This window comes from Phascolarctos cinereus, unplaced genomic scaffold, assembly GCF_003287225.1.
Source record: "Phascolarctos cinereus isolate Bilbo 61053 unplaced genomic scaffold, phaCin_HiC Scaffold_5;HRSCAF=322, whole genome shotgun sequence".
In the NCBI taxonomy this organism is placed as follows: Eukaryota; Metazoa; Chordata; class Mammalia; order Diprotodontia; family Phascolarctidae; genus Phascolarctos; species Phascolarctos cinereus.
Genome location: NW_027555958.1, coordinates 437,511,502 through 437,539,105, shown reverse-complemented (window position 1 = coordinate 437,539,105; position 27,604 = coordinate 437,511,502). Strand labels below are relative to the sequence as shown.

Here is a 27,604-nt window from a genome sequence, read left to right as displayed (position 1 = left end):
CATAATTCACCTCCTTATTTTTGAGTCTCGTCCATAAGGAACTGCCCTCGATATTTGTTTTCGAAGGGTTCCTCATTCATTTATATTTCTTGCAGATAATGATTTCCTTTACAAATAGTCTCCAAGTCCAGAGTACTTCACAACCATGAACTGGTCTGTTCAACACTCAAGGAGAAAATGAACTTTTTTTTAATCCTTTTTTCCATAACTGAAAAAACTGAATGAAATAAGATTAACAAATGTTTATTGAATGAATGAATGAATAGAAGGATGCAAGCTTCAAGCAAGAGAAATTAACATTTTTCTATGTGTTCTCTGTGCATTGGAAACCCCAATAAAATAATCCCCACCCCCAACAGCAACTGTGTTTGGAGGTGGAGAGGAAGTTTTGATTTTTGATCTTGAACATCTGATCAAATTCATTCATTCAACAAACATTGATTAAGCGACAATAATACAATTTCATAAACATGCATTAGATGCCTTCTGAGGGCAGAGTATTGTGCTGAGCTTTGGGGAAGAAGAAAAGTTTAGATAGTACTCAGACTCTATAGAGTGTATAGTCTAAGATAGATGGTGTTCAATTGTTCAATCGTCTTTGCCTGTCTAGACTGCTGGGGTGGGGGGGAGTCTCCTGAGGCCACAAGTAGAACTCAGGAGCTTCTGAGGTTCTGATTACTGATAATTAGAAGGCGATGGGGTGGCAAGTGGCGTGATAAGGTAGATAAAAGGCTAACCTTGGAGTAAGGAAGTTTTGAATTCAAGTCCTGACTCTGATACACTAGCCATGTGGCCAAAGGAAAGTCATTTAACTTCTCAATACCCACAGCAACTCTTTAAAACAATACATTGTGTTCAACAACCTAGCACGATTCTAGAGAACCAGTGCTGAAGGAGGCTGTCCACCTCTTGACATAGAGGCGATGGGCTCAGGATCCAGAATGACATCATACATTTTTTCAGACATTATCAATGTGAGAATGAATTTTTTGGCTTGATTATGTGCATTTCCTTTTTTCTTTTCTTTCTCTTATTTTCTCCAGTGGCAGAGGGACGTGGATAGGAGAGAAAATGGATTTTTGTTCACTAAAAAAATTAGAACAATGTTACAGATGAGTTGCAGATCTCCACTGATGCAATGAGCTTCCACACCAGGACTTCCCAATGTTGATAAAGTCACAGATCCAGAAGACTCCCAAATAGCTTAGGTCATATCATTTTCTACTTGTATTACCATTTTCTAAGCTGGACTTGTCACAGAAACATGAAAAGTACAGTCTAGTTACATAAAGAGGATAAAATCAGAAAAGCTATAAAATCATGGACTACTGTAGCTAGAAATATTCTGTCTAGGCCTCATGTTACAGATAAGGGGAGGGGAAAGAGAACAAGCATTAAGCACCTACTATGTGCCAGGCACTGTGCTAAGTGCCTTACACATTATCTTCTCATTTGATCCTCACAAGAACCCTGGGAGGGAAGTGCTGTTAGTATCTCCATTTTACAGTTGAGGAAACTGAGACAGACAGTAGTTAAGTGACTTGTCCAGAGACACACAGCTAGCATCTGAGGCTGGATTTGAACTCTGGTCTTCCTGACTTCAGACTCTGGGTTTTAGCCATTGTACCACCTTGCTACTTGCTAGATGATGACATTGTGGCCCACAGAGGTCGAGGGACATACTGTTTCCTCAGCTACTTAGTGGTTCAGCTGGACCTAGAATCCTAGTCTTCTGATTTCTAATCTGCACTGGTTTGTGACTCAATATAGGGAACTCAGGGAGCACCCTTCCTCCATTTTGAAATTCTTTTTCTTTACATTCATACACAATGAAACAATTTAGAGGGAAATGCTAGCATTTGCTAGGATCCCAGAATCAAAGAATTCCAGAGGTCAAAGGGGGAGCTCCAAGGCTCTCTAGTCCAACTCATACCTGACCGAGACTCCCCTCTACCCCATCCACCAACTTGGTCATCCTTCATCCACCTGAAGACCTCCCTCCAAGGCAGCTCATTCTCCAGCTGTGGTTGTTAGGAAGCTTCTTTGTATAGGGCCTAAATTTCCAACTCCCTCCCAGACCTCTGATCCCTATTGCCCAGAACCATGTGTTCCATAAAGCTTTTTCTCTGTTTTTTTTCCAGGCAATTTTATTCTGGGACATCTCAAAGCAGCCCTTGAGATCAAAATGTAGGATTCAAATCTTGGATTTAGAACTGGAAAGGACCTTAGCTAATTGAAGATTATATTACCAAATCAGAGTACTAGCAAAGCAAGTCAATTGTGGGAAGACCTTAGTTTTTCATTTCATTTTTAACTCATTGTTTGGAATTCTTCATAGGTTTACTTTTCTTCTGCTGCAAAACTTCCCATATCTAATTACCCCAGAGTCTAATCCGTTGTGGACACAATTCAATCACTGATACTTAACAGGAAGATTGAGCTCACTGGTTTACATTGGGAGTTTCAGGATGCATGATAAAATTTCAAACTACATGTCAAGTGATTTGGCTGTGAGCCAAAGGTAACAAATAAGCTACTAAATCTTTTAAAATTTTAACTTCCTTTCTAAATTAGCTTATGTAGCCAGTGTTCACATTTCCTTAACGGGTATTTTCCCATTATTATAAAAGAATTGTGTCCCAGGGCAGTGTGTCCAACATTGTCACTTAGAGTAATAAGCCCAGAAAGTTCTAGACCTAAGATAGACCTTTAAGATCATCTAACTCAATTTATCTGCCTATAAAGGCAAAAGGTCTTATCCATGAATATTGAGTACTTTGCCTGGGTTCCCAAAGCTAATAGCTGATCCAGGATTAGAACAAATTAAATCTGGATTTTAAGAATTCCATATCGGAATATACTCTTGCCCTCTGGCACCACCATATAGACATATTACAAAAGGGAGACATTTCAAGGATGTATAACAGTTTTCATGGTCTGTTTAGAGATTCTTAATCTGTGTGTGTGTGTGTGTGTGTGTGTGTGTATGTGTGTATTTGGCAGTGAAACCTGTGGACCTCTTCCCAGAATAATGTTTTTAAATGCAGAAAATAAAATACATATAATAACAAACAGAATTGAGTACATTAAAATTGCTAATTATATGTATATGAATACATAATACCTATATATAAACATATACATGACAATTTAAATGGAATGTTCTTCTGTAATCACATATTTACGCATATGTTTATATATATAAACCTCATATATACACATACATGTATGCATGTGTACATGCATGTATATACACGCACATGCCAACTATATACACAACACCATATGTGTGTATGTTTGCATACATATGTGTGTATATATGTATATATGTATGTGTGTATAGGCATATACACATATATATGCCTATACACATACAAATACAGAGATCAAAAATGTCATGGGGAACTCAACCAAAAGGCTGTACTGAAACTGGACCATTATCACAGACCTAACTTTTGCTTACATCACCAGGCATAAAATTGATTTGAAAAATAAAAAAAATTAAAGAAAAGTATTTTTAATAGAAGCTGCTATACCAAATACTCATAATCCCCAATCTACATGGAAACAAAAGCTTTCAAAATATAAGGACATAAAAGAGGTTCAAAAGAAAATAGGAATAGGCTGATCGTTCCTATTGTGATGTCTTCTGAAGGAATTAGGATGTTTTTTAGTGAGTCTACAATGGTCAATTTATATCCTAGTGCTTTTATTCAACTAAAAAAAGTAATGCAAAAGTCCACAGAACATAAACATATAAGAATAATAGTAAGAGAGTCACTTGTTTCAGGCCCATTGAAAAAGAGGAGAATGGAATAGTAATGATAATGATGAGGATGATGATAAATATTTCATATGTTTACAAAGTTTACAAAGCACTTTGCATACAATGCTGTTAAGCAGGAAAAATGACTGTTCTTTTCCCCATTTTACAAAGGAGACAACTGAGTCTCAGAGACATTAAATGATTTGCATAAGATCACACAACTAATAAGTGGAGAAACTATGACTCAAACGTAGATTTTCTGATTCACAAATCAGATTCTTTCATTTAATAAACACTTTAAAACATTTGTGAAATGGAGTCAAATTTCAACCACGCTACTGAAGCTTATTTTAAAGAATAACTTCAACATAAATAGCTTTGGTATCTTTTTTTAAAATTAAATTGTATTAAAAAAAAACTAACAAGAATTTTCCCCCTTTCCCTCCTACCTCCCCTCTCTCCACTGGAAAAAGAAAAACAAAATTCTCATAACAAATATGCCTAGTCAAACAAAACAAATTGCCACATTGGCTATATCAAAAATATTCATCTCATTCTGCATTCTGAGCCCATTACCTGAACATCCTTAACATGTTCAAATTAATCATTCAATCCACTGTGTCAATTAGATCATTCAATCCAATTTAATTCAATGAGTATGTATTTATTATATAATACATATAATCTGTTAGATATGTTTGTGCCTATGACAAAGTGCCAGGCGCTTTGGTAGGCTCTGGGACTACAGAGACAATGATTAATAACCAGGCTCAGCCTAATGATAACATTTACCTTAGCTGTCTCTGGAATCTGAAGATAAGCGCTCCTCAACCCTGGATTGGTACTAAAATCCTCTGTGAAGTATTTTCTCCCACTAGGGTCCTGGAGGACTATGTCAGGAGGCCCACTAGTCTGCCATGTGACTAAAAAGACAGTATCATTTCCCAGGCCTCCATCAATAGTCACCGTCCTCCTAATGTGCTGATGAATATCAATAATTTCACCAGTGCTGTCAAGCTGTTGATGAAGAAAACACTGAGTTAATTAAAAACCACAGACCCGGGCACATTCTTATCTTTTCTTGCCAATGTAGCCAATGAAAGTGTGATGATGGAGACCAAATGACATGGTGAAGTAGATGGAAAAAGTCCAACCTGGTTTATGTGAATAACTTATAAGAAAAAGTTTGCTTTGAGAGCCACCTGTGCAGTATCATAAGCTACTGTTAATTTACTATTTATATTGATAAAGAATCACAGTGAGTGACTAGTCAATCAATTAGCATTCTGCTAAGCTCCTACTGTGTGCCAGGCACTGTGTTAAGCACTGGGGATACAAAGAAAGGCAAAAGCTAGTCTTATGTTCTCAAGAATAATCAAAGTCAAGCCCCTGATAACCCAGAAGGATTTCAGGCAGGGGACAAGGAAGCAGTGGGGAGTGGGCAGATTGTCCTAGCAATAAGACTCTCTCAGTGGTGGCCCAAGCCCAGATGAGGGAGAAGGAACAGTCACAACTGATCAGATGGGGATGATGGCCCATAGGAATGCCTCAGTGAGGGTGCCTACTCCTCCCCCAACTATATTGCTGGGCAATCTGGAGCTGGGTCCCAGGCATCTCACTCTACTCCCACATCTATCAACAGGGTTCCTCCATTCTTTGGCTCTGGAACACTTTCATTTTTTTAGGCCTGTTGAACTGTGATCAGTTTTTTTCAAAGCTCATCTCAAATGCTATCTCTTCCAGGAAGCCTTCCCTGGTCACCCTGATTGCAAAGACATTTCCGCTTATACCTCACTTAGCCCTTGTGTAGCTATTGTGTAATTCTGTGCATTATAGCTTTGTCAGTGTCTTATCCCTCTGTTGGACTGTAAAATTCTTGGAAGAAGTGAACACTGTCTTCTCTAAACTTTATACCTCCCTCAGCACCTACCACTGGCAAGGGCTCAATAAATTTGTATTGACTGGAGGCTATTGAAGATCATTGGATGATGGTGAGCTAGCTGCCAAAGAAGTGAGCTAGCTTTGCTATTGGTGTGATAATCCCCCAGGCTACTATGAAGTATGGCATCACATCATTGGGAACTTCTCATGATGAGGAGATACTGACCTGGACAGGTTGGAGAAAGATGTCTCCAGTGCCTGATGAAATTCTACTAAAAGCATCAATCAGGCCATTGGAACTTGCTCTGTCTGACGCAAAGAACTTCAACCCTCCTGAAACAGATGATTTCAGTATTAATTCAGGAGCCTCATAAAATATCTAATCTTTTATCTGTAACCTTTGCTCATTGGAGAGTGTGATATTCCTTAAGGGCAAGGCCCATGTTTAACTTGCTTTACCATAAAAAAAAAAGAGTCTAGACATCATCTGTCAAGAAATTACCAAGGAAAGGCAGAGCCAAGATGGCGGAGTGAAAGCAGTGCCTTGCTTGAGCTCTCCTCCAAACACCTCCAAATACCAGTAAAAATGGCTCTAAATAAATTCTAAAGCAGCAGAACCCACAAAGAGACAAAGTGAAACAAATTTCCAGTCCAAGACAAACATGGATGGTTGATCAGAAAGGTATATTACTCCAGGCTGGTAGAGGAGCTCAGTTTGGTGTGGGCATACAGGCCGCAGCAAACCTGGAGCAGGCCTCAGAGGACTGAATCACAGGCAGCTGTGCTGGTTTTCAGACTTCTCGACCCATGAACACCAAAGACAACTTAGAAGGTCAGTAGGAAAAGTCTGTTCTGCAGTGCTGAGAGAGAAGCAAGGGGTCCCAGCCCCAGCCCCATTCCCCAAGCTCGGCCCTGGGGCAGCAGCTGCCTCCTGAGCTTCCAGCCCACAGACTGAGGGGGAAATGAGTGGCTGATCAGAGGGGGATTGCAGGGATCTCTCTGCTAGTGCAGGATTCTCTTGCTTTGCCCGTGCTTGGATCTGGGTCACAGTTCTGGGTGGCAGTCCTGGGGCGAGGAGGAATGCTGGCATAGTAGAGCTTGTAGTGACTGTGGACAGAAAATCCTGCTCACAGTTCTGAGACAGAAAAGAGTGCTTGTGGTCACTCATAGAGCAGAGCACAGGACAGAAAAAGGAGTAAACACTTCACTCTTGATCAGAGTGCCTTGGAAGAACTGAAAATTTACAGGTCCCTAAAAGTATCTCTGAGAACAGCTGCACAAAACCCCTGAAGCTTGGGACAGTATATTCTCCACACTGGAAACAGACCTTAACAAAGAGTTTATAACTCAAGTAATTGGCCCGCATCTTGAGCAAGCAGCGCAAAAAGAGTCAGACTATATTATTTTACTTTGGTGACAAAGAAGATCAAAATATACAATCAGAAAAACACAACAAAGTCAAAGCTCCTACATCCAAAGCCTCCCAGAAAAATATGAATTGGTCCCAGGCCATAGAAGAACTCAAAAAGGATTTTGAGAAGCAAGAAAGAGAAGTAGAGGAAAAACTGAGAGTGATGCTAAAGGAGACCCCAAAAAATACTGAAGAAAATAACACCTTAAAAAATAGCCTAACCCAAATGGCAAAAGAGGTCCAAAAAGCCAATGAGGAGAAGAAGAATGCTCTAAAAAGCAAAATTGGACAAATGAAAAAGGAAGTCCAAAAGCCTACTGAGGAAAATACTTCCTTAAAAATTAGAATGGAGCAATTGGAAGCTAGCAACTATATGAGAAATCAAGGCACTGTAAAACTAATCCAAAAGAATGAAAAAAACAGAAGAGAATGTGAAATATTTCATTGGAAAAACAACTGACCTGGAACTTAAAAATTATTGGACTATCTGAGAGCCATGATCAAAAAAAGAGCCTAGATATTATCTTTCAAGAAATTATCAAGGAAAACTGCCCTGATATTTTAGAACCATAGGGCAAAATAAAAATTGAAAGAATCCACTGATCTCCCCCTGAAAGAGATCCCCAAAGGAAAACTCCTAGGAATATTGTAGCCAACTTCCAGAATTCCCAGGTCAAGGAGAAAATATTACAAGCTGCCAGAAAGAAACAATTCAAGTACTATGGAAACACAATCAGGATAACACAAGATTTAGCAGCTTCTACATTAAGGGACCAGAGGGCATGGAGTATGATATTCCAGAAGGCAAAGGAGATAGGATTATAACCAAGAATCACCTACCCAGCAAAACTGAGTATAATCCTTCAGGGGAAAAAATGGTCATTCAGTGAAATAGAGGGCTTTCAAGCATTCCTGAGGAAAAGACCAGAGCTGAATATAAAATTTGACTTTTAAATACAAGACTCAAATGAAACGTGGAAGAAGTAAACAGGAAAGAGAAATCATAAGAGACTTATTAAGGTTGAACTGTTTACATTTCTGCATGGAAAGATGATATTTGTAACTCATGAGTCCTTTGTCAGAATTAGGCTAGTGGGAGGGAAAAAATTATATGTATGTATAGATAGAGAGATAGACAGAGGGCACAGGGTGAGTTGAAGATGAAGCGGTGATATCTGGAAAATAAAATTAAGGGGCGAGAGAAGATTATACTGGGAGAAGGAGAAAGGGAGAAGTAGAATGGGGTAAATTATCTCACGTGAAACAGACAAGAAAAGCCTTTTACGGTGGAGGGGAAATGAGGGAAGGTGAGAGGGAATGAATGAATCTTATTCTCATAGGATTTGGCTTAAGGAGGGAATAACATACACAATGGGGGGTATGGAAATCTATCTGACCCTACAGGAAAATAAGGGGGGAAGGGGAAAAGAGAGCAGGGGGTTGATAGAGAGGAGGGCAGATTAGGGGAAGGGATAATCAGAAGCAAACATTTCTGAGGAGGGACAGGGTCAAAAGAGAGAATAGAATAAATGGGGGGAGGGGATAGGATGAAGGGAAATATACTTAGTTTTTCACAGCATGATGACTATGGAAGTGTTTTGCATGACTACACATCTATAACCTGTACTGAGATGCTTGCCTTTTCAATGAGGGTGGGTGGGAAGGGAGGAAGGGAGAAAATTTGTAACCCAAAGTTTTAAAAACACATGTTAAAAATAAAATAAAATAAAATGAAAAAAAATGCAATCACTTTCTCTTTTTACGTTACTCAGTGCTTGCCATGTCTAGTAATTCTCTTCTTGATCAAAGTATTCTCAACATAGAAGCCTAAGCCTTATGTGTAATCTTTGTCCTTTCTCATTTTATCTATGTCTTTCTACCTTTGCAAAGATGTCACCAAAAACAAAGTGTATATGGGGGTTTAATTTGGGGGAGTTTATTGAATTCTTGATCGAATCACATCTTGTTTTTCATCCTCTGTCACAGAGACTGGTGTGTAAGCTACAATTATTTTTATAATAGTCTTTTTGCAATACTAATAATGAGTAGTGCAATATAAGATTATAAATTTTTCCATAAAATAATGTTTGTTTTTGTTTTGGGGCACATAGTAAAATGATATAAAACCAACTCAAACTTCTTCCTTTGCCTCTCCAAGGAGCACAATGAATCATCTTTTCAATTTACTACAACTTCCTTCTTTCTTTTTGTTTTATTTGCAGTGATAATATAAGGATTAATGTTCTCTTCCCCTAATAGAAGATTCACTTGTTTATTGGACATTGGTCTCATACCTGGAGAATCAAATTAAGTTAAAGCTAAAAGATAGTAAAAAAAAAAAAATATATATATATATATATATATATATATATATACACACACACACACACACACACACACACACACACACACACATAATAAAGGTAGTAAAAAAAGCAAACAAACAAACAAACAACAAAAACCCTGTGATTCTAAGCACCTTCTGTCCCTTTTCTGTCACGTTGCCCCTCTCATCAAAGAGGCGGAGTCGAGTTCCTTGAAACTGAGAGTCGTTTTGCATTTTACTTTGTTTCATAGGTTGCCAGGGCCAAAGAATGAATTGCCAAGTGGTCAGCCTCCTTGTACTTATCTTGGCTGGTTCTCAGAAAGTAGATTTGGTCTGTTGCTGAGATTGTACTCAAATGCTTTCGAGCATCATAGAGCCTACAAGGAAGGACCTGCATTCTTAGAATCTTATATCCACACCATGATAAGGCAGCAGAGTAGAAATTCATGGAGGGTTTTCACATTATCTACAAAATTAAAAGGGAAATATTGCCAAAGAAGAAAACAATCAGCAAAACACATACCTGTCAGTGTGGGTAATTCTTCAAGATTTTCAGCTACAAATGGGCCCAGAGCAATGGTATGAATAGTTGAACCGCTGTTGATCATAGTAGACAAGCAATTGCTGATATCCCCATCTCCTCCACTGGTTGCTAATATTATCACAGAGCCATATGCATTTCCATGCAGACTTTCAATCACCTAGAAATAGATTATCCATTATTAGGGGGATCCTAATTAAAATATTATAGGGCAACCGGATGGTACAACAGATAGAGTATTGGGACTGGAGTCAGGAGTCAGTCACTCATCTTCCTGAGTTCAAATCTGGCCTCAGATACTTCTTAGTTGTGTGACTCTGGGCAAGTCACTTAACCCTGCTTTCCTCAGTTTCCTCATCTGTAAAATGAGCTGGAGAAGGAAATGGCAAACTACTCTAGTATCTTTGCCAAGAAAACCCTAAATGGGGTCATGACAAGCTGGACATGACTGAAACAACTGAACAACAAATTAAATTATGTATATATATAATATACATATATACATACACACACACATATATTATCATATGTAACACACATATACATATAAACAAATACATATATATACATATATATATATATATATATAGATATATATATATATATATGTCTATATAGACACACATATACACTGTACAGGGATAGCCCAGAGTAGGAACATGACCTCAAGTCTCACAAAGGAAGCAAACTACCTTGAGTAAACGTAAACATGAAAGAAGCTCCAACATCTCATGGAACATGTGCATGTGACCCTGGGCCCTCCCTGGCACCATGCCTTCTTTTTCCTGTTTCTATATAATATCTGACCTGGCCTGCGGCTGGTGTGGGGATCCATTACACCATTCTGTCCTCTTGCTGCCAAGGACTGGGTCTCATGAGTAAATTCCATTAAACAACCCAATCAACCTAATTAACCCAACAGATCCTAATAAACCTATTATACAATCAAGCTGGCATGGGCCCCTCTTACTTCAGGATCTAAGTATTCTCTCACAGGGTCTGTGTCCCCTCAATTGGCACATCAGGGTAGAACAGACCAGCCCCCTCATTTAGCCTTAGGGTTGATGTAGATGGCAGGATAGTTTGCCCCCCACAAATCTTGTCTTTCTCTCTCTCTCTCTCTCTCTCTCTCTCTCTCTCTCTCTCTCTCTCCTCTCTCTCTCTCTCTCTCTCTCTCCCTCTCTCTCTCTCTCCCCTATCTTTCTTTCTCATTGTAAATATAAAAATTGCTTTTCACATTATGAAAAACTATCAATATCTGCCTATCCCATGACCAAGGTTCTTGCCCTGATTCTTCTGGCTTGAGCCAGGTACAAATCAATTCAAGAGGCATTTGTATTAGCATATTCCAGGCACTGTGCTAAGTAGTGGGAATGCAAAGAAGGTCAAAAACAGTCCCTTCTCTCAAGGAGCTCATAGTCTAAACAACTAAGTATATGCAAGGTAGAAGCAGGATAAATTGGAGATGGCTGTGCTGGTCTCCATGCTCAGAGTTCTGGACAATCTATGGGTATTCATTCTGGCCGATGGTGATATTCTCTTTGGACCCTCATCTCTAGAGTCCAGTGCTCGGCCACTTAGAGCTTAAAACAAGCAGAAGGTGAAGAGATTTCAACAACCCCAGCTAATCTGCTCCTGATCTCTGTCTGTTTTCACATCCCTGACTTAAAACTAGTTCCCAAATTCTGATTTGATGAGCTATTTCTGAACCCATCCCCTGGTCAAACATTTGACTGATTTTACTTTGTATGGGGTCCATGAACTTGAGGGGAAAAACCCATATAGTTTTTTTCCCACTAACTTCTGACTGAATGTTAGCTTCTTCAATTGTGAATGTAGGCAACACAACGGTTCTTTTGAGGATGGTTCCATAGTTTTGATTAAAATACCAAAGGGATTCATGATACAAAAAAAGGGCCAAGAGGCCCACCCTAGACTGTTCCAGAAGCCTGACTCTGTTCTCCAGGGTCACACTTTGACGCATTGACCTTGCTTAGGGATCATCCCTGGTAACAACAATAATGGTGATAATAATGATAGCTGACACCTTATATATGGCAAAGCACTTTATAAACATTGCCTCATACCAATTGGTAGGTACTCCAGGCGGAGTAATTCCCACTCTAAGGGTAAGGAAACTGAGGCTCAGAGAAGTTAAGTGAGTTACCCATAGTCACTCAGCTACTGAGGGTAGGAGGTGTGATTTGAAACTGTCTTCCTGACTGCACATTTAAACACTCCGTATATAATACAGCCTTGTGCACAGGAGTAGAAATGCCTAGGGATGCAGCAGGGAAGGGGAAGGGAACAAGCATTTTTAAGCACCTACTATGTGCTAGGTGCTGCGCTAAGTGCTTTACTGAGGTTATTTCATCTGATCCTTACAACAATCCTGGGTGGTAGGTACTATCATGATGCCCATTTTACAGCTGAGGGAACTGACACAGGCAGTGACTAAGTGACTCACCCAGGGCCACCCAGCCAGTGAATGTTTGAGGCTGCAGTTGAACTAAGGTTTTCCTAACTCTAGGCCCAGTACTCTATCCACTGGGCCACCTAGTCACCTATCATTGGGAACAATGGTAGATGGTACTTTACTACAAATAAAGCCCTCCAGCTTGTAGCACTGCATTCTTTCAGCAACTCAGCAGAGCACAAGAAACGTCAGGTTGTAGATCTAGGAAACCTTTTTTTGTGACGTATCGTCCGTTTATCAGGAGCATCCTCAGGACATCAGAGGCTTTAAGAAGGGAGTAGGGTATGGGCATGTGGATACAGGAGATGTAGGGTGTGGGGTGACTTGTTACCTGAAGCCCCATCCGTAGGCCTGAACAAATATCAGCCCCTGCATTAGCTGTCACAGTGGTAGGAAGAGCTGATGATAGCTGCCTTCGATCTTTGTGATTCCTTATCTGGCGAGGAAGAGCTCTGACCAATCCTTTGCTGCCGAAGCTTACGATGCCAACATACGTATGAGTTTCAACCACCTGCAGCAGGTAAAATTCAGCTGCTTGGTGCAGTCGGAGAAGCCTGTCAGCCTATGGAACAAAAACCCCAAAATCACAAACAAAAAAATAGAAAAGCACTGGTCGGATTACTCAATAGCGCAGTTAGGTATCTGAAATACAGACTGTCCCAAAAGTCTTAGTGCGGGGCAGCTAGGTGGCGCAGTGGATAGAGCACTGGCCCTGAAGTCAGGAGTACCTGAGTTCAAATCCGGCCTCAGACCAAATGCTTGACATACTTACCAGCTGTGTGACCCTGGGTGAGTCACTTAACCCCAATTGCCTAAAAAAAACCCTAAATAAAATAAAATGTATTCCAAAAGGTGCAATTTTAAGTTTTAATAAGAAGTGCCATGCACCATGAATATTAGTGATACAAAGTGCCACGTGGTAAGTTGCATTAGAAAGGAACAAAGTGCTTTGTGAGAACTCAAGAATAAATGGGGAAATCACAACTTGTTTCATGAACACATGGAGGTGGTATTTGAGATGGGCTTTAAAGGAGAGATAGAATTTCAAGCAGTGGTGAGAAGAAGTGAGGTCATGCTAGGCAAAAAGAATAGCATGAAAAAAGGTGAAGAGAGGGGCAGGTAGGTGGCGCAGTGGATAGAGCACCAGCCCTGAAGTCATGAGGACCCGAGTTCAAATGCAGCCTCAGACCAAACACTTGACACTTACCAGCTGTGTGACCCTAGGCAAGTCACTTAACATCAATTGCTCCCCCCCAAAAATAATAATTTTTTTAAAAAGAGGTGGAGGGGAGGTAAGAAGAATTTATGAAGACCTCCTATGAGCCAGGCACCGTGCTAAAAACTCTACAAATATCTCATTTGATCCTCACAACAACCTGGTGAGGTAGGGGCTGTTATTATCCCTATTTTACTGGGAATAATAAAGATCCTGGGGATAAAAAGGAAACTGAGGCAGATGGCCACGTAGTGATTTGCCCAGGGTCACACAGATAGTAAGTAGCTAAGGCCAGATATGAACTCGGATCTTCAGGACTCCAGGCCTAGTGCTCCATCCACTGGGAGGGGAGACAGTGAGAAATGGCATGGGCAGGGTCCACATGCCTCATTTTGCTCCAGCCCAGAGCAGGGACAAAGGAGTTGAACGTCAGCTCCTCGAAGGCGGTGACTTTTGCTCTTGTCTCTGTATGCCCAGGACCCGAGACAGCGCCTGGCACCTCTGTCCCTTCCTCAAGTCCAGTGTAAGCTCTCTGAGGAAAGGAATTGTTTCATTTTTGTACTTGTATCTCTGGCATCTGGGTCCGGCACATGACAGACAATTGTCAAATGCCTGTCAGATGTTGACTGACTTACCAATTGATCCAGTAAGCACTCAAATTCTTGCTGAATTTAATTAAATTGAATAGGATGAAAAAAGGCAGGAACATCAGCTTCTTGAACCCTAGCATAAAAAGTTCTATCCCAACCCGATAACAAAGTTTTGTCTTCTTCCGCTTAAATAATTTTTCTTTTTTGCTTTTTGTTAGGCAATCGGGGTTAAGTGACTTGCCCAGGGTCACACAGCTGGTACAGTTAAATAATTTTTAACCAGGGTTGGTAAGCAGATAAAAGAGTTCACAGTCATTTTACCTCAGCCATTTTCCCAGAAACATCCAGAACTAAGCAGACGACTCTGTCCCCAGTCTGGAGCAAGGAAAACGTGGGTGGAGGTGGAAGGGCAGCAGCATCCAGGGGGAGGCTTTTCCTGAAGTCCCCCGAGTCCATGATTACGTCCCATGTGCTTCTCAGGCTGCACAGTTGGTTCTGAAGGTTTGGCGCTTCTGGGTTGTGAGTGCTAGCGTTACAGAATTCGACCACCTAAGAAATAAAAAGAAGGAAATATTGTAAGAAGAAACAAAAGGGAGATCTTGTGAGTTCAAGATGGCCAAGTAATTCTTTTTCTTAAGCTTCTGCAGCCGGCTAAACCTCCCCAACAAAAAAGATTGATGGGCAACACAGATTAACCAAATGTGGATCCAGATGAACAGAGAAAGCCCATACTGTGTAAAAACCTCAAGAAATAACATGGGAGAATTGAAATACTTAGAGCTTAGAGAATACTTACAGAATGGAAATACCTAATGTTCTCACCGGATCAATGGCCTTTCATTAAGGGGTTTTGTTCTGTGAAGTTTGGAGTCAGTCAAAGGGCTGCGCTTGAGGACCTAGAGGGCCATTTGTGGCCTCAAGACCCCGCAGGTTCCCCACCCCTGGAACATAAACAACTGTAATACTATGAAGGAAAATGAATGTAAATTCCCCAACCAAAAAGAGAATTCCTCTGACTCTCCAAAGATCATAGAGAAACAGCAAGAAACTCCAGAACAGGAAAAACAAGTTGTTAGAAGAGCACATTAGAAATTAAATTAGGTTGAGAATCAGAGTACTCGATAAAAAGCAAGAGCAGCAGAGTATGGATGTTTGATGACCTGATGTTTCTGGAGCAGAGATTCTAAAAGATAAAGATGACAGATTTGGAAGACAAAAATCCTTGCAAAAGATAAATAAAAGGAAACAACATTAAGCAAACACAGGAATTCTATGGAAGCCTAAGCAGCTAACCTTGCACACAGGATGTGCAGAGATGACTTAAGTATCATAGATCTCACAGAAAAGCATGATCAAAAACAGAATAAAAAAATGAGTGCCACACTGCAGGTTTTCTGAACAAAAAAACTATCTAGGGCTTTTGAATTATAACAATAAAGCACTGAACGCATGAATTCATAGACTCTTAGAAGGGTGGGAAAAACCACAGACTAGAAGCTCCAAAGTATGTTTTATTTACATTTCACAATTTTAATGACAAATGACATATTTTTAAAGTACCCAAGAGAAGGACCTTGAAATATAAAGACATGCCAATCTGAACGGGCCAGAATTAGTGCAGAGTCAGGAGAAAGTGAAGAGGAGAATAGAATATTATGTTCTAAGAAGCAAAAGGGCTTAAGCATTTCCTACAAAGCTAAACATAATCACCAAGGAGAAAGGATGGACCATAAACAAAAGAGAAGCATCTGGGGTATTCCTGACAAATGAACAACAACAACAAAAAAGTCAGCAAAATATTTGACTTTGAAATACCCCACATAATAAAGTCCAAATAATTATTATTGTTTATTATCATCTAATTATTTAGAAAAGACTAAATAATCAAACCAATTCTCATGTTTCTGAGCAGTATTTTTTTCAAAGCAGATTAAGGAGTAAAAGAAAGGGAAAAGATGGATCAATGGTCCAAAAGGACCTAAGAGACTAAAAATGTAAGAATAATTTAAACAGTAAGAAGAAAGGAAGGAGGAAGAGCTAAATTAATATTTCATGAACTAAACGTCATGATTTCCTTTTGTGAGGAGAATCACAAAGTCAGAAATTACAGATAGAGAGAGCAGATATATGAGCCTCTATCAATTCCACAGAAGGGTAGTGGCTGTGGGGGAGTAGGAGGAAAATAATGGATGGGGAGGGACTTGGTTTGGCAAAGTTGAAGAGAGGTTAGTTCTCAGAAGGGAAAAGGAAAAGTGTGTTACTAAACAACTGTGGTGGCTGAGGTCTGGGCTAAGAGATAAGAACCTTATTATAATGGGTTTTGTCCATGATGAAATTTGCATATTAGGAGATTACCTTTGCTAAGGAAGAGTTTTATCTTCAGGACTGTATCTTGCTGGGGAGAGGCGATATATGATTGGATCCAAGATCCATCAATACCCAGAGTATTTGGGGAAACATAGAACCAATGACAGCATTAAGTGGTGGAGAGTGATTAATGTAAGTTGAAGGAGCCATACTGTGCCCATGGGTTGCAACACAGAATAACTCCCACCACGGGACATTTCTTTTGACCTTGTGAGCTGTTATTTCTAAGTATGAAGGACTTCAGGAAACATCAGTAGGAAGGTGAGATCTCCAAATGGAATAACAAAACTGAAACAGAAGAGGGTATTCAAATTTAGTCCTTCTGAAGCTCTCCCCTCACAAGAGCCTTCCCTTCTAAGGTTACTTTCCATCTACTCAGTATATATCTTGTATGAATCTATTTATTTACATGTCATTTCTCCCATTACCAAGAAAACTCCTAGAAAGTAAAGGGTGTTTTTCCCCTTTGTTACTCCAGTGCTTATGACAGTACATGGCATATCATAGCCATTTAATAAATATTCGTTGATTGTTGACTGATTAATTAGGGATATCAAAAGAATGAAAAAGAAATAAGTAAGGGTATATAGTCTAAGAATGGAAAAATAGAATTCAGAATAAGCTAAAAATAGAAGAGATGTAATCAGGAGGACAAAGCAAAGGAAAATTTATTGGAAAAGGACATAGGAAAAGAATATTACTTAAAATAAGAGATTGGAGAAGATGGGAAGGAGGGAAGAATTTGAACCATATTCTAAACTGGGTGGGGAAAGAGAAAGATGAAAAAAAAAGGCAAGGGAAAAAGATAGATGGATAGACAGACAGATAGATAGATATATACATACATAGGTTGGTAGGTAGATAGATGCATAAATACACAGATATGTAAACATATACATGTTACAAAGGTCAGAACTTAGGTTAGGGTGGAGGTAGAGCTTGTGGGAATGGATGACCTTCAAAGTGATGTATGTAAAACTAATCTGATGGACAACTATTGACTTTAAAAAGGGGGAGGGGAGATAAAAATCAATACAAAAAAATGGTAGAAAATACAAGCCTAAGAAATATAACATTGTGAATGGATTAAACAACCCAATAAAAATGAAAGTGACTGAATGGATAAGAAAATAAAATCCAACAATCAGGTGTATACAACAAAACACAGAAAAAATAATAACACAGAAAAAAAATGAAAAAAATGGAATAAACTGATTATTAATTAGATGGTTCTAAAAAAGCAGGCATTATAATTGTGCTATCATGCTTAGACTAAATAAATGTCCACCCTATCAAGATAAATAAACAGAACAACTGCATTATGTTAAAGGAATTTTAAACAATCAAACCATATGAACACTCAAGGTATATTCACCAGAAAGTATAGCATCTAAATTCATAAAGAAAAAGTTAACTAATTTATGTAAGGATATTTAGTGCATAATACAGTAATTGTAGACTTTAATGTTCCTCTTTAAGAGAGGAAAATATAGAACTAAAAATGTTGAAGTTAGATTTGAAAAAGCTACGTCATCTTCTGAATGGGAATGTTAAAGATATACATATTCTTCAACATGACTTTTACAAAAATAGGTTCTGTGCTAGGGCACAGAGAACTTATAAATAAGCAAAAAGACAAAAAATACTAACTAAACACTTTCTTTATGGATCAAAATGCTATAAAAATGGTGATTAGTACAGAAAAGAACAACAAAAGACACAGACCTAAAGAGAGACAATAATTATATCCTGAATAATTAATGGATCAAAGATTGTGTCATAGAAATGATTAATAATCATAAAAAAGAGAATGATAATAATGAGAACACAAATACCAAAATTTTTGCCTGCAGCTAAATCGGTCCTCAGAGAAAAATATGACATCTCTGAAAGCAAGAATTAAAAAAAGAGAAAAAGAGAAGAATAACGAACAGGGCCCATAGTTTAAAGAACTAGAAAATAAGCAAGTGAAGAAACCCAAATAGGCACAAAAGGGGAAATTTTCTCAGAGGAGAAATAGATAAAATGTTGCTGTATAATTGTAGTAACCAAGGTTGGTCCTGGAGAGAAGTTGAGATAGTATATACCTCTCTGCCTTCACTATAGAAGAGCAGGGCTGTGGGCAGGGAATATTTTATCTATTCTCAGATACCGTTAATGTATCAGTTTTGCTGAATTGTCTTTTTTTATTTATTTTCAATCTTTGTTACAACAGATAGATTCCTGGGTAGAGGAAGGAAAAGTGGATGTGATCCCAAAACAAAAGAGATCAATAAAAATAAGATAAATCTTAAAGAAAAAAAAATCACTTAACTTATACTAACACCACTGGGTAAGAGGGGAAGAGAAATTGTATGATAGATGCTCAGCTTGAAAGACCAAGTTATATCCCTAAGTTAGGAATGAATCTTGTTTTTATAAAAATCAAGTACCCTAACACTTCAGGGATCATAGCATGAGGTACAGGAAAAAGTCAAAACTTATCATTCCTTATTTTCATTCTCTATTTGCATGGAAATTGACAGGTGGCTGTCTTACATACCAAAGTCATAAGAACAAATTGATGCTGTTATCATACACCATGACCACCCCACTATCAAATGATAAGGTGAGAAAGATCACACCCCAGTAACCAAATATTTCCATAGAAAGTATTGTCGTGCTAAACCTATTTCTTGAAATTAAACATACACACATATGTGACAGCATCTTTTTAAAAATTGCTCTACTTCAAATATAATCACTATCCAACAAAGGGGGAGGGTAGCAGAGAACCATAACCTGCTGTTTACTGACCTTTTTTATCATAAGGAAGGCACGGATTAAAATGCTTTTCATAATTACATCATCAATTTAATAATATAAACCAATTCCAGAGCCCTGAGTGCAGATATGGGGTGACTGCACAATGTAAACATTTCCTGTTGGCAGACAACACTTGAGAATCAAAACAGGCCTAACAGATCTGTTAAGCCAATCTCGTTTTATAGATGAGGAAACTGGCTTATCTGAAGTATCCTGGGTCTAGAAGCTGAGGCTGAGACAAATTAATGACTTGCCTAAGGCATTGTGATCAAGCAGTCCAGTGCAGGTGTCAGGGCCAAGTGCTCTGACCTCAAATCTTTCCCCTAAGTTTACCTTCCCAGAATCCTCATTTTAAAGATAAAGAAGTGAAGTTGTGCAGTAGCTGGGATTTTCTCATAGCTAGTAAATCGTTCAGTGGAAACTAGAAATGAGGTGATATGCCTAGCCAGCTGATTCACAGTTACATGGAATTTCCCAGGAAGAGTGACTATTAAAGTTTTCTCACTAGGATCAAGGACTCTTCCAAAAAAGCTTGATTTCCTGAGTAGTACAATGGAAAAGGAGTTGGAAATTGTTGTGCCAACATTTTTGTTATTGGAAGGATTGTTAGTCCAACTGTACACTGGGGGAAATCCTGCCTTTTTTTTTTTTATCATCTCTGAAATCTGAGAGTTGGAAGGGATCTCAAAGGACACCTCATCCAATCCAAACCTGAAAAAGATTCCCTTCTAGCAGATTCCAAACAAGTGGTTCTCCAACCTCTGCTTGGAAACCTGCAGAAATGGGGAGCTCACTACCATCTGAGGCATCCCATTCTACATTGTTCATGTTTTGACTGATAGATTGGCTTTTTCCCGATCTCTTGCCTTCTTACAACATCTAGCCATTGCAAAACTTCAGGTTTATTTACCAAAGTGCTCTCCGAGTAGAGTATTTGGAACAAGGTCACACTGGAATCTCTCCTGTGGCATCCAGGTTGAAGAAAATACCCCATAAAAAAATAATGCACTCAGACATAGAGAAAATAAAGTAGAGAATTTTGTCTTTATAGAGCGTGGGGTTTCCATTAATCTTTCCTGGGTATTAAAGAGAAACACTGCTTCCCTAAGGGATTCTGTTGGCTAATAACTAAATCTCTGAGCCCCGGTTTCATTATCTGTAAACTCAGGCAATGGAACCAGATGATCTCTGAAGTTCCCTGCTGTGAAATCGACATAGCCTTTCAAATGCCCAAATGATTGTGGTGTTACAGGGGACTAAAGGGAGATGCTAAATGAAGATGTTTTCTGAAGACCAGCCATACTTACAGAAGATAGGCTTTGCATGTACATTATCGATGCTGTGGCATTTTGTGTATAATTATGTAGAAACATGCATCCTTCTTTGAAAAGATTCTGAATAATGCAGTTTTCTTGAGTGCAAATGGTTTTTTCACATAAAAAAATACTCGTGAGGTCTGATGAGCACCTAAAAAAACCCCAAAAATAGAACAGAGATCAGCTTTAGAAACATACATATTTCTTCTTTCATGGTTCACATACTAATTAATTGCTCATCAAGAGTTTCATCCTCTTCACAGGCTTGCTGTCTGGAAAACAATTTTGCAAACCTGTATAGATGTTGATTATTTTAATGGTTAATAATTATTCCACTCTACCTTTCTACAGTCAAGTCAACAAGCATTAATGAAGCACCTACTCTGTGCTGGGTACTATGCTAAATTCTAGGGATACAAAGAAAGGCAAAAAAACCCCAAAAGCAAAAAACAAACAAACAAAAAAACACGAGTCCTTGCCCTCAAGGCGATTACATTCCACTGGGGGAGATAATGTGCAAACAGCTATGTTCCAACAGGATAAATAAAAAACAAATGGGAGATAATCTCAGAGAAGAGGTACTAAGATTATGAAGGAAAAGGAAAGGCTTCTTGTAAAAAATGGGATTTTAGATGAGACTTGAAGGAAGCCAGAGACTGAGGACAAATTAAGATAGAAAAGGAATGTTCAAAAATTAAGGTGGGGAAATTCAAATGATGTGGGTTAAAATACACCTCTGTATTTGAATGAAGAGTTTTCTTTTTAGCATATTCCCCAGGACTATAGCATATGATAACTCTCCAACAAGTCATAAGGAAGGAGATGAATTTTTATACTAAAATCAGTGGTCCAATGTCCACTTCTTTGGAAAGGTTGGGATAGGGGAAGGGGTGGAGACAGGGTTAAGTTGGAGCCAGCTCTTACTGGCCCTCCAGTTTTTAAGTGGGATTGTTAAATTTTCAGCATGAGCATTTACACACGAGAAATCAGAAAATGCTACAAGTCAGGTCTTAATGTTGTTGTTGTTATTTGTCTAGACTTAAGTTTAAAAAATGTTTGTAACACAGATGAAACTTAAAAGAAAGCCAGTAGTTAAATATCTTGCAGTGCACCCATGGGTGGAGATGTCCTGAGTCAGATCTCCTCTCAGCTTCTTTGCCTTCTGTCAAGTTGGAAAGAGGAGAGAGCATTAAAGGGAGTGGGGGAAATCAGTATATTCCAAGGCATCTTCTGTTAAGTGAAAAACCCATCAGTCAGCAAATACCTTTCACCAAAAATTATAAATCTGACATTTTGGCACGGAGTAAACTAAAGAGCCAGATGAGGATAGGTCAGCCATCCTGTAGAGGGACGCGGGCATTAGGTTAGAAAATGACTAGATGGCCTTTGTTGAGGACTGTTTTCTAGACCTAGCCTTTCTCAGGACAGGCTGTCTGTAGAATCTTTTCCCCTGGAAACTTCCAAAGTTCCAGCTTTTTTTTTTTCTAATTGGTGCCATCTGCCTGTGACATCAAAGATGGGATACAGATTACGTGCACTTGAGCAAGAACCCCCCCAACATACACACACACACATACACACACACACACACACTCACACACACACACTCACACACTCACACACAAGCACTCACACACTCACACACACACGCACTCACACACTCACACACACACGCACTCACACACTCACACACACACACACACACTCACACACACACACACAGTCCTCCCTATATAACACTTAGGCTTCTGCAGAATCACATGGGATGTTGGGTTGGCCAAACTAGTTGTGCCCACACTAAACTAGGAAGAATGCGAAAGCCTGGAATGATATGGCTAGTAGGCCATGAGGCCTACCTGCCAGAAGGTTGCTGGATCTTCTCCCTCCTCTTGCCATAGCTTGAAGACATCTCCTCGAAGGCAGCTGGTAGCACAGTGGATAAAGAGCTGGGCCTAGAATCAGGATGAGGTGGGTTCAGATCTGGCCTTGGCCACTTACCAGGCTGTGCTGGCCTTGTACAATTCCCTTAAACTATTTGCCTCGGCTTCCTCAACTGTAAAATGGGAATAAAATAACACCTCCTTGCAGGGTCAATGTAAGGATCCAGTGGGAGAACATTTGTAAGCACTTAGTAAGGTGCACGGCACCTGATAAGTGCCTAATAAATAATTGTATCCTTCCTTCCCCGCTCTTTGGCTCAATGAACTTTGCTCCTCTGGAGATCTGGTTTTGTCCTTGGCTCTCCAGTGACTGTAATCTGGGTGTAGCCTTTCCTACCTGCTTTCTTCCCTTGCCCTGGGCCCCTGAGAATCTCAAGTCAAAGGCTTTCTTTTGAATAAATAGAAATGCAACACCCTGAAAGTCCTCTTGTTTTTAGCATAATTGGAGAAATCTAAAATTCTTCCCTCCCTCTTCCTCAAAAGGAAACTTTACAATTCCCAAGGTCCTTTCACACTCTCAGATTCTAACGATTCTTTGAAACGCTGGCTAGAAAGCCAAATAGAAAATACCGACCTGGTGACTTTCACCTGATTGGGTCCTGTCATGTAGAAAGGCTTCTCATTATTATACTCATCAAACACACCCCAGCGAAGATGGGCCCATTCATGGACAAAAACTCTGCCTGTGGAGAGGGAAAAAAAAGTGGCCATTCTTTTAATTTTTGATAGTCAGCTTAAATGTCAGTCATTGCGCAAAGAGGCCTTACTAATCAGTTACAAAGACAAATCATTTAGATCTTGCCACCTCTGGCGGGCCCTGAGCTGCTCGCAGACTTTGAGCACTTGCCGAGCCCGGAGAGCTCAGACTAACACACACCAGATACTTTGGGGACTCACTATTCTCATCCTTCTAATGGAGGATGGAGTTAAGAGCCTTGAGTTCAAATCTTCCCTCTGATTCTTATTTCCTGGGTGAGTTACTTCACTTCTGTTTCCTCAGCTATAAAAATGAGGAGATTTCACTGGATGGCCTCTGAGGTCCTTTCCTCTTCTAGGTCTGTGATCTCATGATCAGGCAGTTGAGTGCAGCTCTACCATGTAAATCGACACTGATTCATCTAGTGCGTGCTCATTGCAGGGGAAAGGCAATGAGCTTACCAACTGCTCTTCGCGCCCCTTGAATTATATGTCATAAAACAACATACCCTGAACAGAAATCATTGCTTCCCTTCCTCCTAAACTTCTCTGTTTGCCAACTTTTCTATACTATTGAGGATATCACTATCCTGCTAGCAACCAAGGCTCATGAGCTCAGCGTCATCTTCAACTTCTCACTCACCCCACACATTTAACTGTTGCCAAATCTCATGATTTCTGCTTTCCCAACAATTCTTATTTATGTCCCCTTCTCTCTACTCATATAGTCACCCCCTCATCACTTTTTGCCTGGACCAGGGTAAGAAACCTGTGACCTCAAGGCCACATGTGGCCCTCTAGGTCCTCAAGTGGCAGCACTTTGAATCCAAACTTCATGGAACAAATCCCCTTAATAAAAGGATTTGTTCTGTAAAACTTGGACTCAGTCAAAAGGCTGCACCCAAGGACCTAGAAGGCCACATGTAGGCTCAAGGCCTCAGGTTCCCCACCCCTGGTGGACTGTTGCAACAGACTCCTAATCAATCTCCCTGACTCATGTCTCTCCCCACTTCCAATCTCCCAAAGCGATTTTCCTTTGGTACTGATCTGACCAAGTTAACCCCGCCCCTACTCAGTAAACTTCAGAGGCTAACTGTTACTTTCAGGAACAAACATACAGTCTTCCAGTTGGCATCTAAAGTCTTTCATAACCTGGCGCCTTCCTAACCATCCAATCTTCTTACACGTTACTCAGTCTTTGATGTAACTGCACTGGCATATTTTCTGATACCCACATGCATCTCTGGACTCTGTGTATCTTCACTGGCCATCCTCACCATGCTTTGAATGTTCTCCTTTCTTACATAGACCTCTTAGTTTCTCGGATTGCTTCAAGGATTAGCTCAAATCCCACCTTCGACAGGAAGCTGTTCCCAGTCCCCAACCCCCTTCCCCACCTACTTGTGCCTTACCCTGAGAGATGACCTTCCATCCCTTCCATAATTGCCTATATCTTGTGCATACCTAGTTATTTGCATGCTTTCTTCCCCATTACAAAGTGAGCTCCTCTGAGGTCAGGGGCTGTGTTTTTGCCTATCTTTGTAATTCCAGGGTGTAGTACAGTGCCTGACTCATAACGCTTAATAAATAGTTGTTGACTGATTGATTGAAAGATAATTAATAATCAAGTTCTTTCTATTTCTCCTTCATAATCACCTCTGTGTCTTCTAGTTCTAAAGCCACCACATTAATTTGAGACTTTATTCAGCTATGGTTGGATTACTGCCTTAACCTCCCTAACTAGTCTTCCTGCTTCTCTGCTAATCTATTTTATGCATCGCTGCCAGATAAACTTGCTAAAGACATCAGTAATATCACAGTTTTGCTAAAAAAATGAGATAATACTTATAATGCACTCTGAAAATCTTAAAGAGCTACATGAATGACATTATTATTATCATTAGTATTGTTACTATTAAACAAAGTTCAGACTCCTTATGCCAGCATTCAAGGCTATCCACAATTTAATTCCAACTGATTTTTTTCTAGCTTTAGATACTATTACTTCTCTAGTTGAGGCCCTCAGCACTAGCTAAATCGGTCTACTTATTGTCTCTACAAAATTCTTCATGCTCTCCCAGCCCTGTTCCAGAATTGAACATGATATTCTAGACACAGATAATACTCTGAATCAGGAGTTCTTAATCTGAGATCCATGAACCTTCAAGGTGCACATGTGATTTTTAAAAAAATTCAATAACTGTATTTTAACATAATTTTTTTGGTAATCCTATGTATTGTAGTATAGTTATTTAAAAGCATAATTCTGAGAAGTGTTCCACAGGCTTCACCAGACTCCCAGAAGGATCCAGGACACACACAAAAAATTAGAAGTTCTTTCTCCCTGCAGTCTGAGTGGGACACAGGCCCTGAATACTCTGAATCTCCTAATGCAGCTGAAGGACACAATTTTCTTGGGTTCCATACCACATCATTGCCTCACATTTAGTTTGCAATATGTTAAAATGCCCAGATATTTTTTTGTACAAATTGCTTTCTAGCCTAGCTGCCTCCATCTTATACTTGTGAAACTTAAAAAAAAAAATTCTTTTGGAATTTTTGAACCCAATGTAAAATTTTACATTTTTTTCCCTATGAAAATTTTTTTAGTGATATAATCAAGGAAAGACAACCATGTTATAGTGAAAAGAGTCCTGGGTTTGGAGTAATAGGATGCTAAGCACAGTAACTGTCCCATAGAATGTGCTTAATAAATGTTTATTGAACGAAGGAAGGAAGGAAGGAAGGAAGGAAGGAAGGAAGGAAGGAAGGAAGGAAGGAAGGAAGGAAGGAAGGAATATGGCCTGAAATCCAGGTTCTATCACAGAAGTCATTTAACTTCTGTGGCCTCAGTTGCCTTATCTTTTGTCCTGGCTGTGGGGAAAAAAAGCAAAATGTTTGAAAAGGTAGAGGCCTTCAGCCTTCTCTCCCATCGATGGAAGCCACATGCATGTTCTGAGCTGAAGCCGAGGGAAAGTATCTGTCAAAGGCACTTATGATGTGGTAAAAGCCCAGGTTCTGTAGACAATGTTGTTCCTGTTTTCTCTCCCCTTCCCTTTCCTGGCTTGAGAGAAAGGAATTTGACTTTCCTTTTATGGCGGTCCTCAGCACAGCTTCTGGCCCGGTGGTAAGTGCTTAATGAATGATTAGTGACTGATTGCTATAAAATGAGCCGGTTGGACTAGATGATGTCTCAGGTCTCTCACGGCTCCCAGTCTTTATCCTCTTTGCTCGCAGCCCTGTCTCTTCACTTATCAACATTCTATCTAATATTTTCATGATCACCGTAGCCCAAAGGAGCATCCCCCCCCCCCCGCTTTGAACCTGATGGCACTGACTGACTGAAACTCTTATAATTTACTACCTTGAATTGAAGGACACAATCCCAGTCAGGATGATCTGGGTTTGTATCTCACCTCTAACACTTACTAGCTGTTACCCTGGGCAAGTCACTTAACCTAAGAGATTTATGTTGCTGTTCAGTTGTGTCTGATTCTTCATGACCCCATTTGGTGTTTTCTTGGCAAAGACATTGGAGTGGTTTGCTGTTTCCTTCTTCAGCTCATTTTACAGATGAGGACACTGGGGCAAACAGGCTTAAGTGACTTGCCCAGGGTCATACAGCTAGTAAGTGTCTGAGACCAGATTTGAACCTAGGAAAATGAGTTTTCCTGACTCAAGGTCTGGCACTCTATCTACTGCACCATAGAAGATTCATATTATCTAATAAATCTTCACCTTCTGATGGAGTACCCCAGACAGAGCTGCCAAGATATTGTCTGCATATTGTTGACCAGCTTTTCATATGTGAGTTTATCTCTTCATCTAGATTGGAAGTCACCTGTAGGACTCTAATTCTCTACGTTTCCCTGTGAGAATACATAGCACCCAGTGTTTTAAACCTTTTCATTAGATTACGAGCTCCTTGAGGGCAGGACTATCCTTTGTCTCTTTTTGTACCTGAGCACTTAGCAGTGTCTAGCACATATTAGGAACTCAATAAGTATTTATAGACTGAACATAGGAGGGGCTTAAAGACCATCTGTTGGTTGATTGATGGACCAAACTTACCTCGAGGTCCATAGATGGCAGTCAGGTTATCGTTTAGCAGGAAGTTAGGGGTCAAATGTATATATTGACCTTCTTCTCCGCATCCTCTATACTGTAGGGTATATGGATCATCTCGGAGTTTCCTATACCAATCAGCTATGATGATATTTGCCTAAAATAACAGCAGTGCCACATGGATGAAATCAAATATAAACAGATATTA

At 39.6% G+C, this 27,604-nt stretch overlaps 1 protein-coding gene across 1 annotated transcript in view; it reads right to left on the bottom strand.

The window, feature by feature from the left end:
* The window catches only part of CLCA2 (chloride channel accessory 2), a 50,160-nt gene that overhangs the window by 13,919 nt on the left and 8,637 nt on the right, over positions 1-27,604 (bottom strand). Inside the window, 8 exon segments of the mRNA XM_020988749.2 lie at positions 4,559-4,783; positions 5,874-5,980; positions 9,908-10,085; positions 12,733-12,963; positions 14,529-14,756; positions 20,687-20,846; positions 23,210-23,318; positions 27,403-27,553. Coding sequence (XP_020844408.2) covers positions 4,559-4,783; positions 5,874-5,980; positions 9,908-10,085; positions 12,733-12,963; positions 14,529-14,756; positions 20,687-20,846; positions 23,210-23,318; positions 27,403-27,553 — 1,389 coding nt within the window.